This window comes from Muntiacus reevesi, chromosome 4, assembly GCF_963930625.1.
Source record: "Muntiacus reevesi chromosome 4, mMunRee1.1, whole genome shotgun sequence".
NCBI lineage: Eukaryota > Metazoa > Chordata > Mammalia > Artiodactyla > Cervidae > Muntiacus > Muntiacus reevesi.
This window is the reverse complement of record NC_089252.1, coordinates 110,710,222-110,728,029: the sequence shown is the minus strand read 5'-3', so window position 1 is coordinate 110,728,029 and position 17,808 is coordinate 110,710,222. Positions and strand designations below refer to the sequence as shown.

The 17,808-nt window shown below is 57.3% G+C and overlaps 1 protein-coding gene across 4 annotated transcripts in view; it reads right to left on the bottom strand.

Moving 5' to 3' along the window:
* ALS2CL (ALS2 C-terminal like) overlaps nt 1-14,306 on the bottom strand; it is a 31,479-nt gene extending 17,173 nt beyond the window's left edge. The window contains exons 1-14 of one of the 4 annotated variants that reach the window (XM_065933865.1): nt 14,234-14,306; nt 8,845-8,969; nt 7,906-8,104; nt 7,509-7,574; nt 6,890-7,055; nt 6,257-6,388; nt 5,419-5,538; nt 4,483-4,541; nt 4,269-4,335; nt 3,635-3,831; nt 2,545-2,610; nt 2,034-2,132; nt 1,785-1,946; nt 743-854 (exon numbers count right to left, since the gene is read on the bottom strand). In XM_065933865.1, the coding sequence (XP_065789937.1) occupies nt 743-854; nt 1,785-1,946; nt 2,034-2,132; nt 2,545-2,610; nt 3,635-3,831; nt 4,269-4,335; nt 4,483-4,541; nt 5,419-5,538; nt 6,257-6,388; nt 6,890-7,055; nt 7,509-7,574; nt 7,906-8,104; nt 8,845-8,947 (1,548 nt within the window). In that variant the 5' untranslated portion in view covers nt 8,948-8,969; nt 14,234-14,306. Of the gene's footprint in view, nt 1-742; nt 855-1,784; nt 1,947-2,033; nt 2,133-2,544; nt 2,611-3,634; nt 3,832-4,268; nt 4,336-4,482; nt 4,542-5,418; nt 5,539-6,256; nt 6,389-6,889; nt 7,056-7,508; nt 7,575-7,905; nt 8,105-8,844; nt 8,970-11,964; nt 12,059-13,024; nt 13,089-14,233 lie in introns of those variants that run through there. The other 3 variants (XM_065933863.1, XM_065933864.1, XM_065933866.1) reach the window with 3 other exon arrangements.
* Nucleotides 14,307-17,808: the final 3,502 nt, after the last annotated feature.

Genomic DNA, 17,808 nt, shown 5'->3' with positions numbered 1-17,808 from the left:
GTGCTCAGGATACCTGGGCTTGAGACTCATTTCTGTCACTCAGCAGAATGTGACACTAGGCAGGTTCTCTGACCTCTCTGAGCCCCACATTTGTCACTTGTACACTAGGGACGACAACATGAACCCCAGAGCTACTGGGAGGATCCCATGAGACCATGCTGGGAGGCCTAGCCCAGAGCTAGGCACCAGGGTTTCCCTGGTGGCTCAGACGGTAAAGAATCTGCCTGTAATGCAGGAAATCTGGGTTCGATCCCTGGGTCAGGAAGATCCCCTGGAGAAGGGAATGGCAACCCACTCCAGTATTCTTGCCTAGAGAATTCCAGATAAGACAGAGGAGCCTGGCGGGCTACAGTCCATGGGGTCACAAAAGAGTCAGACATGACTGACTAACACTTCCACTTTCTTTTTTTTCAGGCACCCAGTTAATGGTCTATAAATGTGGGCAGTGGAGGCTGCTGGCATCCTCATTACCATTCACTTCATAATTGCTATTCCAGTGAGTCATTACAATAAATAGGTAACCTGAACTGCTGAAGGGAAAAGTGAGGCTGGGAGGGCCAGGGACTTGGCCAAGGCCAGGGTAGGCAGGCGGCAGAACTGGATTCTGGCCCAGGTTTGGGCTCGCTCTAGCACATCAGAACCTTGATTCCTGCCCCATCCACCCCTGACCAGCTTCAGTTCAGCTCTGGGGCCCCAGAGCAGGGAGAGGTGGCTCAGGACACATGTGGGTCTCTGTACTCACCACCATCTTGTCTGCCTGGAAGGTGCCCTGGTAGCAGACACCCGCCTGGGTGACCATGACCCCTGGGCCATGGCGCTGGTCAGCCTGCCACATGCCAATATAGCGCTCACCCCTGGGGGAGGAGAAGATGGCCGGAGTTGGATCAGAATTGTTCCCATGCACCTTCTGTGTGCTCTGCTGACATGGGACCCAGGGTAGGGGGCAAGGGGCAGGTAAGGAGCCAGGACATGAATTCACTCAAGTCAGACATGGAGAGGTAAGATCAGGACCCACAAGAGGAACAGAGGGTGGAGGAGAAAGGAAGCCTGCCTGGGGGAGGGCATCCTGGCAGGCTTCTTGGGAGAGGTGGCAGGAAGGACAGATAGAGTGAGAGTGCCACTGTAACACATGCAAAGCCATGGAGGTGTCAGTATACGTCAGATATGTGGGGGCGTTCAGTGGTCTAGAGGGCTTCCCTGGAAGCTCAGCTGGTAAAGAATCCGCCTGCTAAAGCTCGATCCCAGGGTTGGGAAGATCCCCTGGAGGACAGAACGGCTACCCACTCCAGTATTCTGGCCTGGACAAATCTATGGAGTGTACAGTCCATGGGGTCGCAAAGAGTCACACAACTGAGCGACTTTCACTTCACTTCAGTGGTCTAGAAGGCTGGGGGGCACACAGGTGTCATGGCACGGATGAGTTCAGAGGAGCAGGCAAGGCTTCGGATGCCAGGCCAAGGACACTGGGCTTTGTCTCAGCCCAGAGAACCTGGAAGGGCTGTGACCCTTTGATGAGACCAGATCATGGGGTCACAAACTCCTCTCTGACAGAGCAGGGAGGGGCTGGAGTTGGAGGTGGGGGCGCACCTGCAGTCAGGGTCAGGGTCCCTCAACCTGAGCCTCAGCAGCAACTGAGGGCATGGAGCGGAAGTGAGGGGCTTCAGAAAGACTCTGGGGGACAGACAGAACGGACCCACTGATGACAGGGAGCCCACGCCTGGAGGCACTTGGTCTGTGAGGTTCCTCTCTCCCCTCAATCCTGCTGGGGGCTGTCGAGCGCTCACCTGTCACTGTCCTCCTCAACACCGTAGCCACTCCGCTGGCCCCTCTCCCAGTGGCCTGTGTACCGGAGGGGCCGAGGGGCCTGTGGGACGCTCTCGAGGACCCCGAATCCATGGCGCAGGCCCTCCTGGAAGTAGCCCTTGTACACCTCGCTGGTGCTGTACCTGAGGAGGTCACCAATGGCTGGCCCTGCCTCCTAGAGGACGTGCCCAGCCCACAAGGCTGCCCCCCGTCAGATGAGGGTCACTTACTCACAGATGCCATAGCCGCACATGCTGCCTTCTCGCCAGTGGCACTTGTAACAGTCAAACTTATCCTCGGAGGCCTGGGGCACCAGGCGGATGCCAAAGCTGCCAGTGTGGGTGGGCAGGGAGGGAGGTCAGCACTGGGGCCAACGGCCTGAGACACCTGTCACAGCCTCTCCATGCCCAGGAGTGTCCCTGCTTCCAAGGGGCCTTCGCAGACAATGAGGAGAATCTTACAGGTGATCAGGTCCCTCTTCTTCCTAAGGGCCCCTCAGGACACCCCACCCACCTCCACCCCACCCCCATGCACCCTGAGAGGGCCTTTTGGACCTAGACCACTCCCTCCATGACCTGCCCTCTTCTCAGGGCCAAGTTTCCCCTTTAGGACAGAGTGGGGCTGGACCAGACGGCCTCCAAGTTTCTGCTGGAGGTTTGGGAATTTAGGGTGGGGCCAGGCTGGTGACAGTGATGGGGTGGGAACCCCCACCACGTTGCCCCGTGTCAGCCCCAGCCTTACCCATGCTCCAGGCCCTGGCAGAAATCTCCCACGTGATTCTGCCCATCTGGCCACTTCAGGGTTCCCCTGGAACACAGTCAAGGTCCACAGTCATCAGGCCCATGGGCGTCAGGTCCACCAGACATCCTTCAGCATACACAAGTCCCCCAGCTGGCCTCCGCTGTACACTCTCTCAGAGGCCTCGATCGCCCTTGGGCTGGACTCTCTGCTCCCACAGGGCCTCTTCCCTGAGCTCCACGACCCTGCATGGGCTTTCAGGCCTTTCCTACTCCTGGCACAGCTGCCCCCGCAGCCTCACAGAGGGCACTCTATATCCAGCAGGGGAAGTTCCGGAAGCATCCAGGTTGCCTTGTTCCCTTGACCAACAGCAAGCTCAGAGCTAACCTTCAAGTTCAAGCCAAGCACTAGGAGTCAGTGGGGTTTCTACCATCCTCATCTCCTCTTCTGACACGGCACTGCTTTTTCTGTTTTTGTTCATAGGCTTCCTGAAAGCCCTTTCTGGAAGTAGGCAAGGTACCAGAAATGAGTGGAATGCTTGCCAGCGTAACCCTGGCGAGTCCCTTCTGCTTTCAGGGCCTTGGTTTCGCCAGCTGTGGCACAAATTAGGGCCATATTCTTCAAAAGCCTATCTGCCTGTGGGGTCGTATAGATCTGCAGTTGAGGCCAGGCTTCCCCTAGAACCTACCCTGAGACCCGGAGAAAGTCATGGTTTCTGGATCTACAAAGGGCGTGCTAACACTCCCTCAGGCCATTCTTGTAAGGGCCGCCAGAAAATGCTACACAGACACCAGTTATTCTTTCACCCGCCTTGAGAACAGAACAGTGACTGCGGGCCCTGAAGTTCAGTCTCCTGATGCCTGTCCCAAGCTCACCAGCCTCACCGACATCAAGACTATTTGGCACAAACCTACTATGGGCCAGTGCTGTCCAGGAGGATTTGAGAGACTTTGTGGGAGAAACAGAATTGACCAGAGAGGGTAACAGCCTCTGGTTCATGCCCTGAAGCAATAAGGTCCATCTGGGTCCTATGTGCCCCCCAGACTCCCAGGAGGACCCCTGCCTTGCCTGGCCCAGAGCCTCAGTTACTCACTTGCCATGGGGCCTGCCCCAGTACCACTCGCCTTCGTAAGTGGCCTGGCAGAAGCGGCCCTCTGCACGGAAGGTGTATGCTCCACAGCGGCAGGTGGGAGGTTCAGAAGGCTCCAGGCCCGCTCCCAGCACCGGGAAGTCCTTCTTCCCACGCAAGGCCTGGCACACAGCCTGGGTAACCTTCCATTGCCAGACCACCTGGGGGAGGACAGGGGAAACACAGGACAGGTCACTGCTGCTGGAGGCAGCCCCTCTAGGAAGCCTCCTGGGGTGGCTCCAGGTACCACCCCCCACACCTCACTCTGTCACCTGGGGGAACCTCTAACAGTTCCACACTGCTCCCTAGAGCCTCATCCAGACCTGAGATACTTACTTGCAGTTTTGGGCCTGCCCAGAGAGGCCAAACAAAACCATCAAGCAGGCCCCAACCCTGGCTTCACAGAGAAAAATACCTGCTCTCTATGGCAGTCTGACGCCTGAGCCCAGGCAGACACCTGACTCACTCTGACCATGACTCCAGAGGCTTGACATTCCCAAGGAGCCTCCAGGGCAGTATACTTGTGCTGCAACCCTCCTGTCGCCTTCCCTTACTCCCCTAATCCTAGTCCCCGAATTCACAGTCCACCCACACTCACCAGGCCCTGCGGGTCCTTGGAACAAAAGGAGAACTCTTCCTCAGGTGTGAGGAGGTAAAACGTGCACCTAGGCAGATGGAGGTGATAAGTAGGTTCTATTCAGTTCTATTCAGAAGGGAGCTGGGGGCAGGTCCAAGTCAGAGCCCTGGGGTGGGCAGGTTCCATGGGGTAGAGGGAGGGAAGGCCTGAGGTGTCACTGGAGAGGGGTGCTCACCTGTCCTGCCCAGGATCTACCCATACCAGCTTCAGATCAAAGGTGTGGATGTTGTGGCCCTGAAAGAAGATGGGGCACAGGTGAGCAAGATGCTCACCTATTCTCTGGTCTGGCCTTGCTCCCAAGCACCAGCTCAGCATGCCCCTGGGTGTCCCCAGGTTGCCCAGTTCAGCATGCCCAGAGCTGAGTCCCCCACCACCCCTGCCTGTTCCCATCTCCAGGGCAGCCCCTCCACCTCCCTTCCCACCCAAGACCCAGGATGAGTCTCCCACAACCCCCCACGTCCTGCTCCACCAGGGCCACCAGAGTGGTCTTCCGGAAATACAGCTTGGGCCTTGTGAGCCCCTGCCAGAAACCTCCCTAAAATCCCTGCTGCTGAGCCTGACCCCTGAGACCACACAGAACAACCCCAGGTCACGTGCCCCCTCCTTTCTCCACTTGCCACAAACTCTCCTCAGCCTGAACCTTTGCTTGTGCTGCTCCTTCTACCTGGAACATCATCCCAGCTCTGAGAGCCAGACCAAGCCTCCCTTCCTCTGGAAGATCTTGTGTAGTGACCTCTCCCGCCTGGCAATAGCCACAGGAGGAAGTGGCTCCAGGCCCAGGCCTCAAGGGGAGGAGGAGTGTGCCAGACATGGGCAAGGACAAGAAAGGGTCCCATACAGACAACAGGACATGCCCAGGGCCAGAGGTGAGAAAGGGCTCGGCGACTTTTAGTGAGTGTCTTGTCAGTGTACCTGGAGCACAGAGGGAAAGTCAGGGGTGGAGGGAAACGCAAACTGCATCAAAACCCCCAAACCAGGCCTCAGGAAACATAGGTTTGGATGGGCAAGGAGCACCCCTTCCACGTCTCAGCCCCCCTCATCTCCCCCAGCCACTTGTCTCTTTCCTCCTTTTTTCAACCACTCCCAAGACCTCTGGCCTGCCCCAGCCCACCTGCAGCAGGACGAGGGCATCATCAAAAAGCAGCACGCGCTCTGCCCGCAGTGGGGTGACTGTCACGGGGATGTCCTGGCTGTCTTGCAAGAGTCGGCGAGCGGGGGTGCAGAGCACATCCTGGTGAGGTGAGGAGGGAACTGCAAAGCTCAGGAACCCCCGTCCTTGACACTACACCAGCCACTCCACTGCCCGCCTCTGCCCCAGGCACCTCTGCCCACACTCTGAGCATCTCCTGAAGGCCCCCAGGTCAGTGATGGGCACTGGGGCTCTGAGCTGGTGGGGTTTCATCCCTGGCTACTCCCAGCAAGATGTCACAACGTCTCTTGAAGCCCCGCTTTGTCCTCCTCCGCCCCATCTCGGGCCACGGCCACAGCCAAGCTCCCATCAACTCTCACCCAGGGTTCTACGACCCCCGCCTCTCTCGGGCAGTTCTTATCCCCTTCATTTCTCCTCCTAATTCTCTGCTCTAGGCCCCAGCCTGTCATGCCTTGTCAGAGCACATGGGATTTTCCCCCGGTAGGGGCACTATAGGCAGTGGCTGGAGGGTGCAATCATTCAGTGACATCCCAGAACAAGATGATGTCCCCAAGGCAAAGGGTGTCGGTTCTGTAACTGCTCTTTCAGAGCCAGCAGCTCACATCCCAGCCCAGGAGTGGCTCAACAAATGCGTGAGGATGGCTGGACAGAGAAATGTCACAGACACTTGCTTTAGCCACTGCCCTGTTCGGGTGGGAAAACTGAAGCATGGAGAATGCAGGAGGCAGCTTGAGCCACTCAGAGGGCCCCTGCTGGATGGGAAGGTCTTCTCAGAGCGCCCTTCAGGCGTGGAACTCACCCTCAGTCGGCTACTCAGAGTGGACCAGAGGGCCTGCGTGGATGTGGCCTGGTCCAGCTCCTGCCTCATGAAGGACTGCAAGTCCCCGAAGAGGCCGGCAGCGTGTATCACCAGCTCCCGGGTGGGGTGACGCTGTGGGGGGACAGAGCCACCGGGGCGGGAGCTCATCAGAACCTTCCCCCACTCTGGGATGACTGCCCCAGCCCTGCCTTGGCCCAGCTGGTCAGGGGTTTGTTCTTTTCTCCCTGTTGACTCTTCCTCCGAGGAGAGGTCGGCAGGAGGATGCCTCCAGGGGATTCAAGACCATCCGATGATGCCCCACCTGGGCCTGGGCCACATGTCTTCACACCCAGCACACGAGCCTACATCTGCTTCCTGGGTCTCTGCTGGCTCCGCCAGGGCAAGTCCATGTAACTCAGATACCCCAGGGCAAGGACATGGCCCTTCAAACCCCCAGAACAAGATGATGTCCCCAAGGCAGGCCAGGTCCTTTTCAAACAAGGGGTTCCTGAGTAAGGCAGGTTCCCTGAGCCAGAGGCCCATTTCTCCCATCTGTCAGCTTCCTCACGGAGGCAAGTCTGGTAAGTATCGATACTGCCCTGGCCTCCTGCCCCCAGCAACCCTGCTACCTACCTCCCCGATGGTGTCCCCGAGGCTCAGCAGGAGGAGCACGTACTGCTGCACGTGATGGGCGAGTGGCTGGCGGAGGGCCTGGAGCAGGGCCGTGCCCACTGAGCCCTCGGAGCTCACACCTGACAGGACTTGCCGCAGCGCCTTCCGCTGGCCCCGCCAGTACTCACTGGGTGGAGGGAGGGCCAAGCGCCCCGTCACTCTCCCCTCCTCTGTTCCCACACCCACCACCATTGCCTCCTTGCCCTGGCTAATCCCTCAGATCCCAGGACCAATCCCAGACCCCAAAGTTCTCTCCCACGAGAACAGTGGCTGAGATTTGGGAGCAGCATCTCAGAGACTGAAGGGATCACTGATAACAACAGCCCTCCCTGAGTAGGAATTAGGAATGCTCCCCTGCCCCAGGGTCACTCCCGCTAGTTGGTGTCTGGCTTCTGCTCACAGCCTCCCGAGGCTTCCCTGTCCCTCTTCAGGGGTGTGGATCAGCATAGGGTTGCCAGAGTCAGGAGTGCTCAGGATGAGTCCCGGGCCGTGACACTCACTGCTCTGGGGCGTGGCTTCCCCAAGCCCTCCCTCCCAGACACACCCCACTCAGAGGCCCACCACACCACCCTGTGCTCACCTCCTCCTCTTTGCTGCCTTCTGAAAGGCTTGCACTGCCACGCAGCATGTGTAGGACTCGATGTACCTGTAGGTAGCACCAGGGACACCCTGCAGGCCCCACCCTCAGCTCCAGACCCAAGGGCCTGCCCTTCTGGGGTTCCTAGATCCTACCCGCTGAGTGGCTAAAGCCCTGAGGGCCTGGCTCTGGACACTGCTGATCTTGAGTCCTCACTGACCCAACTGGACAATTCTAATTCAGAGTCTTTCTTCCCTGGAAGGTCACCAGGCTCAGGTCTGGGGTGTCTGAGCCTGCCACCAGGCTAACAGCCAACCCCAGGGCTGAGCCCAAACCTTTGCTGAAGCCCTGAGCCAGGTTGAGTCCCAGCGCCACCCCCAGCCCGCTGGGACTGTCTTACTCCAGGTGGACCTGCAGGACACGGTCCGCGCTACGCAGCAGCAGCAGGGACTCCAGGCCGACGGCTTCAGGGCGGCGCAGCCTCTCCCGCAGCGAGCGCAGGCTCTCCTCCGTCACGTCCCACAGCTGTCGGGAGCTCCTCTGCAGCTGCTGCAGGAGCTGCAGGCACTCTCGGCCCCAGGGGTCTGAGGCCTCTGGAGCTGGGCAGGAGTGCAAGCACCCCGTGAGCAGGGACAGGGCCGCTCCACCTTCCAGGGAGCACGCACACGCCCTGGCTGGTCACCCGGGTGGCAGCAGCCCTGCGAGACCTGGAGGTCCCTGGGACAGGATTGGAAGCCCACATGCCCCCTGGAGCTCAGCAAGGGACAGGCAGGTTGCAGCAGTGGGCGGCACCCTCGTGGATTAAACAGGGGCACATGTCCACCTCCTCGCTACGTAGGGGCAGCACTGATGACCCGTGGCCACCAAGTACACGCAGTCCCTGAGTTTCAGAACTTCCTCAGGTCCTGAATGTGCAGTGGTCCCCTGCCATTTACAGACATGCTGATAGAGCTCCTGAGATGAAGGCACCTGCCTAAGGTCACTTCACAGACCAGGCATCCTGCCTTCCAGTCATGCCCTGGGTGAAAGCAAGATGAGAATTTGGGCAGAGAATCCAGACCTGTGCCCTGGGAGAGATAGAATATCATCTCCATGCACAGCAGACCTATGTTAGAATGGGGTTCAGAGCCTAGTTCCCCAGGGTCCCTTTGAGAAGGAAGCAGTCAACAATTGGGCGTGAGAAACCTGGACCCATCGAAAGCCACCCACTTCAAATGCCACCGCTCCCATCTGCAGTTGAGAAAGCCGTAGCTCAGAAGATCCAACCAGGGAGGACTCCTATCCCTAGCAGGACGGTTCCTGTGGCCCCCACCTTTTTCACTGGAGAGCCTCAACTCACCGGCCTCGAGAAGGGGCTGGAGGACAAGGCTGTTGATGCGGGTGAGGGTGTCTGAGAAAACCCCCTCCAGCCGCAGCAGGGCCGCCTCCTCTGGGCTGCACATAGCCAGGGTGCCGGACTCAGGCCTGTGGACAAAGCACAGATTAGAGCAGCCGTGGGAGCGTGGTCAGTGCTCCCCTCAGGCCACATGCCCAAAAGCAAGGCCCATGACCACTCCGCCTCAGAACTAAGCAGGGAACCCAGGTCACCCCAAAGGGGAGTTCTAAACAGACCAGTGACTCCTGTTTATGCTCCACTTGGACCCAATTGAGGGGAGCCTGAAGGACTAGTAGAGAGGGCTCAGAATTGCCAAAGAAAGCATCTATTTTTACCCAAAAGGCAGATGCTCCTTAAGCCCTCTGGCTTGTTCATTCCCCTGCTCAAACACCCACCATGGCTCCCAAGGGCTGAGAGTAACATCTAGTAGTGCTCTGACCTAGCCCCCTCTCCACAGAGTCTCTGGAAACAAGGATACTGTTAGAAGGACACAGCCTTTCTCTCAAAGTCATGACTCAGGACCCCCTGTCAAACAACAGGGACTTGTAAGCAAGAAGAGGTTTGGGGGAGGTAGGGGACTGCCTGCTGGGGCATGAAGGATGAACAAGAAATAAAAGAGGCAGAGAGGACAAGGCATGCAGGTGAGGGAACCGACAGCAAAGGCTCATTAGCATGAAGACCCAGGCTCGGCAGGGGGCCCACCGAGAGCCGTGGAGGGGCTCAGGGTGGGGGAGTGGTGATATTCAAGGTCAGACTTGGGGACGCGGACTCGGTGACAGCTGCAGACGAGACGATGCCAAGCAGAGAGAGGGTGAGGTCAGCAGGAGCCGGCCCCGCCACGCTCCCCACCTGGCCGATCCTGCAGGACGGGTCCTACTCCACATGTGGGGGCTCTGGGGCTGAGCAGGTCTTTGTACCTCCTGCTCTGGAGAGGGACCCACCAAGAAGGCAGGATCACCTGAGAGAGGAGCCTCCTGACTGGAGAGAGAGGAAGCAAAGGGCCTAGGTTCAAACCCACTGCCATAGCCAGGCTGCAGCCTCCAATCAGACACAGCCCTCTCCTACCAGACCTGGCAAACGAGGTCATCTGCCCAGATTTCATGACTATACATCTTAGAATTGAAAATTAAATTCTCTTTTAATCCCAGACCCTCAGACTCAGCCTCTCTCCAACTCTGACACTCTGAGTTGGTTGACCCAGGTGGAACTAGAGACATAACTTGAGGCAACGCAGGTAGACCCAAAAGACCAAATGGGAAGGGGTCTCATCACCCCCCCACCCCCAGCCCCAAAGACACTGAAGGGTATTCCAAGCCCCTGGTAGAGCCTATGATTCCCAGGGAATTGTCTCTGGGGCAACAAAGTGAGGCAAATGTCTCAGAACTCTGGCCATGGGCCCAGGCATTCCTGCCCCACCTTTCCTGCTGTTGTTGTTTCAGGAGGGTGAGGCCTTGGGAGGGAGAGGCAGGAAGGAGAAATGACTGGACACCCAGCTGCACCCTTCTTCTCTTTCTGCTGGGCCTGCAGCAGCCCAGCCTGCTTTGGAGGACTAGGGGAAGGTTGCTCCAAGTCAACTCCGACAGACCAAGCGAGCCCAGCCTAGGAGTCAGAGGTGCAGCAAGTGAGGCCTGGGCCCATCTGACTCTCACCCCCATCTCCAGAAACTGGTAGAACGGAAAGACCCTTTGGAAGGTGACCTTCCAACCTTGGCTGGCAGTCTATCAGGGTCAGAGCTGACAGGTGAGGACCCTGGCTAAAAGTGAAGGGGGGAAGGTGTGCTTAAGATAGGAGGTACAGACTAGAGACCAGATCAGGGTGAGCTGGGGCCCTGCAGCAAATAACTCACTGGCGGGAGGGCTTGAGCATCAGATCCCTGATACCATGCGGGGCCCACCCCAGCCAATGCCACATTGGAGGTGCTCCTCTCCCTCTCAGGTTTCCTCCCCTTGCTGCATGGGGCTGCCAGTTGTTCCCTCACCCTGGACGCATGGCTCACACCTCAGCAGCTCCCACAGGCCCCCTTCTGACCTCTGCCCAGTCCTGGCCATTTCCCAGCTTATCCAGGGCCTTGCTCATCTCTGAGTCTCAATCACCTTCTCTATGAAATGGAGAAGACTAAATTACAGTTTTTTACTCTGACTAAATCACAGTTTTTTTAGTCTCCCCTAGAAAGGATAAAGGAACTTCCCTGGTGGCTCAGACAGTAAAGAATCCGCCTGCAATACAGGAGACCCAGGTTCAGTCCCTTGGTCGGGAAGATCCCATGGAGAAGGGAATGGCAACCCACTCCAGTATTCTTCCCTGGAGAATTCCATGGACAGAGGAGCCTGGCAGCCTACAGTTCATGGAGTTGCAAAGAGTCAGGCATGACTGAGTGACCAACACTTTCAGAAAGGATACACTGATGGAGGGGAGCTCCTCTGGGTATGGGGACCTGTTTCTCAGCCTCCCTTACGTCTCAGTGCATCCTGGGGCCCCTGGATCTGAGTCTTACAGACCCAGACTGGCAAAACTATTCTGGGACCCTTCCAGGTCTGTGGCCCCAGAAGGATCTCTAATCTTTGAGTCACACTGCCCAAAGGAAAGGCCAGAGGTTAAGCATTGCTGGTGAGGCGGTGGGTGGGGAGAAAACTGCATTTGAGGCTAAACATCTGGTCTGGTAGTCCCATGAGCCTCTGCTCCCAGGATAAGAAGCTCCCAGGCTTCACGCTAGAGGCAATGAAATATGAGGGCAGGAGCCAGGCCAGGCATGAGTGTGCCTGAGTGTGTACAAGTAAGGAGAAAGAGGTGCAGAACCTAACACTACAGGGACCCAGCAGGAGTCTCGTCCCTCAAACACCAGTCCCATCACCAAGCCACGGCTCGCTGGTGAAGGGTATGGCCTTCTTACCCTCTCACTGCATCCAGTTCTAAGGTTCCTTAGGAGTCTGCACAAGAGGTACATACGGGGAAACTGAGGCCCAGGAAGGAATGGGAGGGCCCAAAGACACTAACTATAGAGCACATACATGTCTCAGACCCAGGCCTCCAGCTCCGAGTCCCATGAAGTTCACTTGAGCTAGGCAGTTCAGAAAGGCGACTCACCTCAGGGCACACAGCAAATACCTAGGCTCCCCAGGCAGCTTTCATGTTCACCATGGGGCAGGGTAAGGAAAGACTGGCTAGTCTTGGCATGCCCAGGTGAGTCAGCTGCCGGTCCCTGCAGCTATCTAACCAGCAGCCAGACCTGCTAGCTCACTCTCTGGCTCGCTTGCGCACGCTCTCTCTCTCTCTCTCTCTCTTGCATTCTTGGCCTCTGTCCACACTGGGTCCCTTTCTCCCCTGCCTTCTCCAAGGCCTGGCCCCTCAGGCCCCTAGGCCACACCCTGTCACGGTACTCTATGATTTCCTGGTCTGGCCAGCCAAGGAAGTGCTGCGTGCTGTGGAGGCTTTTTCCTGGGCTGCCTTGGAACCCCCTTGATTATCCAGCAAGCTCCTGGCGGTAGACAGAGAGAGGAGGGAGGAGCTGCCCGAGGGAGGGGGCGCTGAGCTGTCACAGCTGACAGCTCCCAGTCTCCACCTGGGCCTCTCCCCTACACCCTTACTCTGGGCCTCAGTGGCTCCAGGTACCTTGTCCTAGACCCCACCCCTCACCCTTCCGATCTCCCTGGTGGCATTTTTTTCACAGCTCTCCTTCCTCTCCCTGGCCAGGCACACACAGTCCCTGGAATTTCCCAAACATGGGATCTTGTTCCAGTCACCAGACGTTTGCCCATGCCATTCTCCCTGTGGCAACACTAGACTGCGTCACCTCCTGGCGCCAAGTCCCTCAAGCTGGGTACTGCCCACGAGGTCGCCCCACAGCCCAGGCCAAGCCCCTGGGCACTGCCCTCCTGTCAGGCACGGGACCAGGGAGGCTGTCGCGTGGTGACAGGGTGACCAAGGGGCAGGGAGGACGAAGCTGAACCCCGCTGGGAGGGAGGGGCCTTCGGACAAACTCTGACGGGCTCCGAGCGAGCGTGAGTGCTGCCGAGGACTGAGCAGTCGTGGAGGGGCGGCGCGCAGCGGCCCGAGAGGGCGCGGAGACTAAAGTCTCACCTGGAGCAAGGAGAGAGGACAGCAGAAGGGCTCTGCCCCAGACGCGCGACCTCCACCCCGCCCTTACCTGTGAGGCGCGGGGACCCACGCGGGGGAGTGCGCTGCGGTTGCTTGCTCGCGGACGCCCGCCCCTCGCTGGCCCCGCCCCTCGCTGGCCCCGCCCCCACTCCTTCCAGGCCCCGCCCCCGAAGGCAACTCCGCCTCCCGTGCCTCCGCCCCGCCTTCCCTGCCTCCGCCCCGCCTCGGGATGTTGCTCGTGGTCCAAGACCGGGACATGCTGGGAGGAGGCGGGAAGTGGCGTCAGTCTGCCCCGCGCACGAGGTCTTTCCTGAGGTCTCAGTTTGGCGTCCTCTAGGGTCTTGGACGCACTTGGGGTGGGAGAAGGAGGACAGGAGGTAGGAACTTGATTGCCCACCGCAGCCAACACACACGCACACACACACGCTCACGCTCAGGAGAACCCAGCTACACCTTAGGAAGCATCCTGGAGGGGTCTTTCCCTGTTCCACTCATCTGCGTACTGCCCCCCTGCCCCGCCATTCTGACGCCCTCCGGGCCTAGATGCACCGGATGGGTTCCTGAAACCTGTGGCCGAGAGGAGGGTAAACCGAGGCTGCTCCTGGTGGGCAGGATGTCCTTGGCCAGCCGCCACTCTTGTCTGAATGACCTTGAGGAAGTCTCCTGCCCCCACTCCCGACTCTCAACATGGCCCGGTAGACCGTGAAGTCAGCCGGCGGTTGTCTGCGCGCCAGGGCCTGCGACCTTGGAAAAGGTGGCAGGAAGCCTTGTCCCAGAGAACCTCCTGGGAGGGGGAGGACTCACGGTTCAAGCCTCTAACAAAGTAGGCCGCTGTTTTCCTCTGGGTCCTCCAAACACTTCCCGCGGCATGAGGATTCTAGGGGATAACTGTGTCACTGACAAGTCTGAGATCAAGAGGCACCCTCCAGAAACAGGCAGTGGGAATGAAGAAAGGATGTGGGCTGGTCTTCCCTCACTCACTCCCCACTCACTGGATAACATCACAAGCATCCCCAAGCCCAGTTTTACTGTCTCATAAATGGGGCAAGACCTGCCCAGCCTTCCTTCCAGGGTTGTTGGTAGTGCCCACAATTTGAAGTGCCCTGGTAGTGCCCCCAAAGACAGCTTCCACTGGGCCCACCTGCTCTTGGCCCCCTGCAGTGCAGCCCAAGGCCCTTACCCAATCCCATCACAGATGTACACATACCCACCTGAACTTCTCCCCCCCCACACACACATGATTCCACAGTACATTCACCTGTGTCACATGGACCCATCTGCTATTGAATCCACTGGCAGGGCTTCTGTGTTGCACAACTTGGGTGGCAACGCTGTCCATGGGCACATGTGTGCAGACTTACACCCTGCTCCACAGAACACACACTGAGACTCAGACCCATGCACGCAGAGAGGTCAGTGCAGAATACTTGTGTACGTCCATGTACTCGAGTGCCCCTGGACACAAGTACATGCTGATGAACACACAGATCTCACCCAGGCCCAGCTCAGCCCCAGAGCTATTTTGGGCCAGGCCCAAGGCCAACAGGGTCAGAGGCTGCCAGCTCCCAACAGGCCCCAGCCACTGTGTCACAGGCCTCAGCTACCCAGCCCCCACCCCAGCCTAGGCTGAGTCCAAGATGCACTGGATCTCAGCCTGGCTCTGTGACAAGGGGGATCCTCCCTTCCTACCCCCTGCTTCCCTAGAGCTGAACTTTGAAATCTGGGGTTTCAGACTCCAGAAGAGACTGTCCGCAGGGTCCCCTGGCCACTGCCAAATGACTCTGCCCACAGCTTCCAACCCAGAGGCCCTAGAGTCTGGACTGGATCCCTACAGGAAACCCACAGGAGCTATAAATAATACACAAGGGACAAACAGGCTTCTGCAGGCCAGCATTCATGCAGCCATGTAAAGGGGGACACCATCTTTCAGGGAAGCCAGGCTGGAGAGCTCAGGGGTCCAGAACTCTGTTTCCCCAGACCTGATGGGCCCAACTGGGAGTGGAGCGCAGGAGTATGTGTGGCCCCTCAGAAGAAGTAGAAACAGTACTGAACAGTGAGCAGAGCTCACTGGATTACAAGCTGAAAACTGAGTTTGAGGCCCCAGTTCCTGAGGGACCTTAGGTAGGACACAACCTCTCCCTGGGCTTCAATTCTCACAAGTAAACAGAGGAGAGGAGTAAAAAGGTGGAAAAGGCTTTAACTTTCAGGATGTTCCTCTCACCATGGTGTTTAACCTTGGAGACTTGGAAACACACAAGTATTCAAGAGTAGGAAACTGATTGAATAAAGTGTCGCCGAGGATTTTTGTTTGGTTTGGGGTTTTACTTTTTTGCCTGCACCACGTGGCATGTGGGATCTAAGTTCCGTGACTAGAGATTGAACATGTGCACCCTGCAGTGGAAGCACACCACCAGGGAATTCCCTCTAGACGGGTTTTATAGAGTGTAATTTCAGACTGCCTTTAACAACGATAGCAATAATGATCATGACTTGCATTTACTGAAGGTTTCTAATGTGTGGGTGCCACGATACTGTAGTTATACCCATTTTACAGATGAAGGATTGACGCTTAGAGAGATTCACTAACCCACCGAGGGCTTGCAGCTGTCAATAGGACCATGACCCAGAAGTCTTCATTTTAAGCTTTAATAACTTCAGAAGTTATAAAATATAAAGCTCAAACTTTTAAAAAACAATTTGAAAATTTCATCACTTATATCTTCTTTAAGCTGATTTCATCGTGAACTTTGGATAACTAATTTTTGGTCAAGTTTTGTCATCTTCAGAGGCAGAAAAGGAACTTCAAATAAACTTTCAAGTGGGGTCTCTTGTAAGTTTATAGCTTTATACTTCTGAGGTTATTAAAGCTTAAAACTACACTAAACCTTTGGGTACACGTTGTTATTTTAAGTCCGTTTGACTCCAAAGCCTGCATGACAGTACTGACACTGTGTTTAGGGAAGGTGAAGATCTAGGATGTTGTACTGGGAACAACCTCTGGGGAAAAGGTATATTGATAAATGGCATACAGTGAGATTTCAGCTGTGTTCAACAGCCTGAGGAGAGGTAGAGCCCACTTGGAACAGTGGCCATCTCAGGGACACACATGATTGTATTCCCTTTCAGATTTCTTCATTGGGCTTTTCCTACTTTCTGGATGGAAAGAAGCAATGACGCCCTTCCCTCCTGGGCTGAGCCATCCCATCAAGGCAAGCCAGACTGTACTCATTACTCCCACAATTGTTAGATCATATGATCCTCCCAGCAGCCCTGTGATGAGAGCTTTGCCCTCTCCAGTCCTTAGATGAGGACACCGAAGCACAGAGGAGTAATAGTTTACCCAAGGCCACTGTTAGGCTCACTAACCTCAGCCCAATCCAACCAAGGCCTCTCTGACCTCATGTCCCATGGGTAACCTCCCTAGCTGGTCAAAATGATGGGCAGAGAGCTACAGCAAGTGGTTTGGGCTTCGGTGAAGTTCCTGTTTGCTTGATCAGGGCAAAACCTGGGGAGGATGAGGTGACCCAGCCTACTCAGTCCCCTGACTTTGCCAGCCACTGTCAAGGGTCTTCTCGACGGACCCCTTGGGACAGCCATCATGGTTCACTGCTGGCTTTCCCACTTTCCTGCCTGCCCAGCGTGTCCCAGCCCTGATGCTGTAGGTATCTGCAGCTGGCCCTCCCCTCTCTGCTGCAGCCTGCCTTGGTTCTTGCCCATCTACATGGCACCACCAGGCAGGAACCATAAAGGCTCTGGATCTACAGGGTTCCCCGTTCTTACAGCAGGCCCGAGGCCCAAAGCACCGCAACCTGCACAGGTCTCCACTGGTGTCCTTGGGGATGAGGAATGCAGGGGTCTAACACCTGGCTGCTTCTCTAGCGCTCAGCAGAGAGATTAATAACACCACAAAAGAAGGAAAGAGAGAAGGGTGAGGATGGACCAGAGGCATCTCCCTGTCACAGGCCTCCCCACTTCTCTTCCAAAGTCCTCCCAGGTCTCCACAGCTCCTCCAATCCTCCTTAAATCCCTGGGTTGTCAAGGCTCACCCTGAGGTCAGAACCAGAGTGCAGTGTGGGCCAGGTTCAGTGTGAGGTCAGGGTCATGGCTCAGACTGGAGTGGGAGTCACAGCTCAGGCTGGGGCAGATGCTGAGGATCAATCGGAAACAGAACATGGTCTTCCAGCCCTTTCAGGGGGAGCCCAGCCTGTCCTGTGAGGCCACAGATGCTGGCTCCTTCAGGAACCTTCTGTCACGCCCGCAGCTGGCTGCTCTGACCATATAACCCCCTGTTCCCCCTCCCCCTCCCCCTGGCTCTGGTGTCCAGGGTGACCAGAGCTGCCTCTGGGCAGGAAGCCAGCCCAGAGAGCCCAGGACATCCCTAAGCGCCTGTCGCCATAGCAACCTTCCTGCCAAGCCATCCACCCCCCACCCCACCTGGGTCCAGTACGGTTTTTCAAATTCAGAACGTCAGAATGGGAAGGGCCTCCTAGATCGGCAGATTCCAGCCCCTCCCTTTGTCCCAAATGAATAAACTGAGGCCCGATTGCGTAAGGGAAGGGGGGAACCTGTTGTCCAAGGACCTGACCCCAACCTGTCCCCGCTCCCACCCACTCCAGCCCCATGTCGGTCTTGGTCGGATTAGAGGAATGGGGAGTCTAGAGTGTGATCTCCGGAGGGGGGCGGGCCCTCCACTCGGAGTGATGCAGGGGCGGGCAGCCCAGGAACCGGACACCGACGATGAATAAATGATGCTCACTCGCAGCCTGCCTGCGACCAGATCGCCAGCGCCGAGCGCCGGCTGCCCGAGGGGCAGTCACCCGGCCAAGGCAGCCT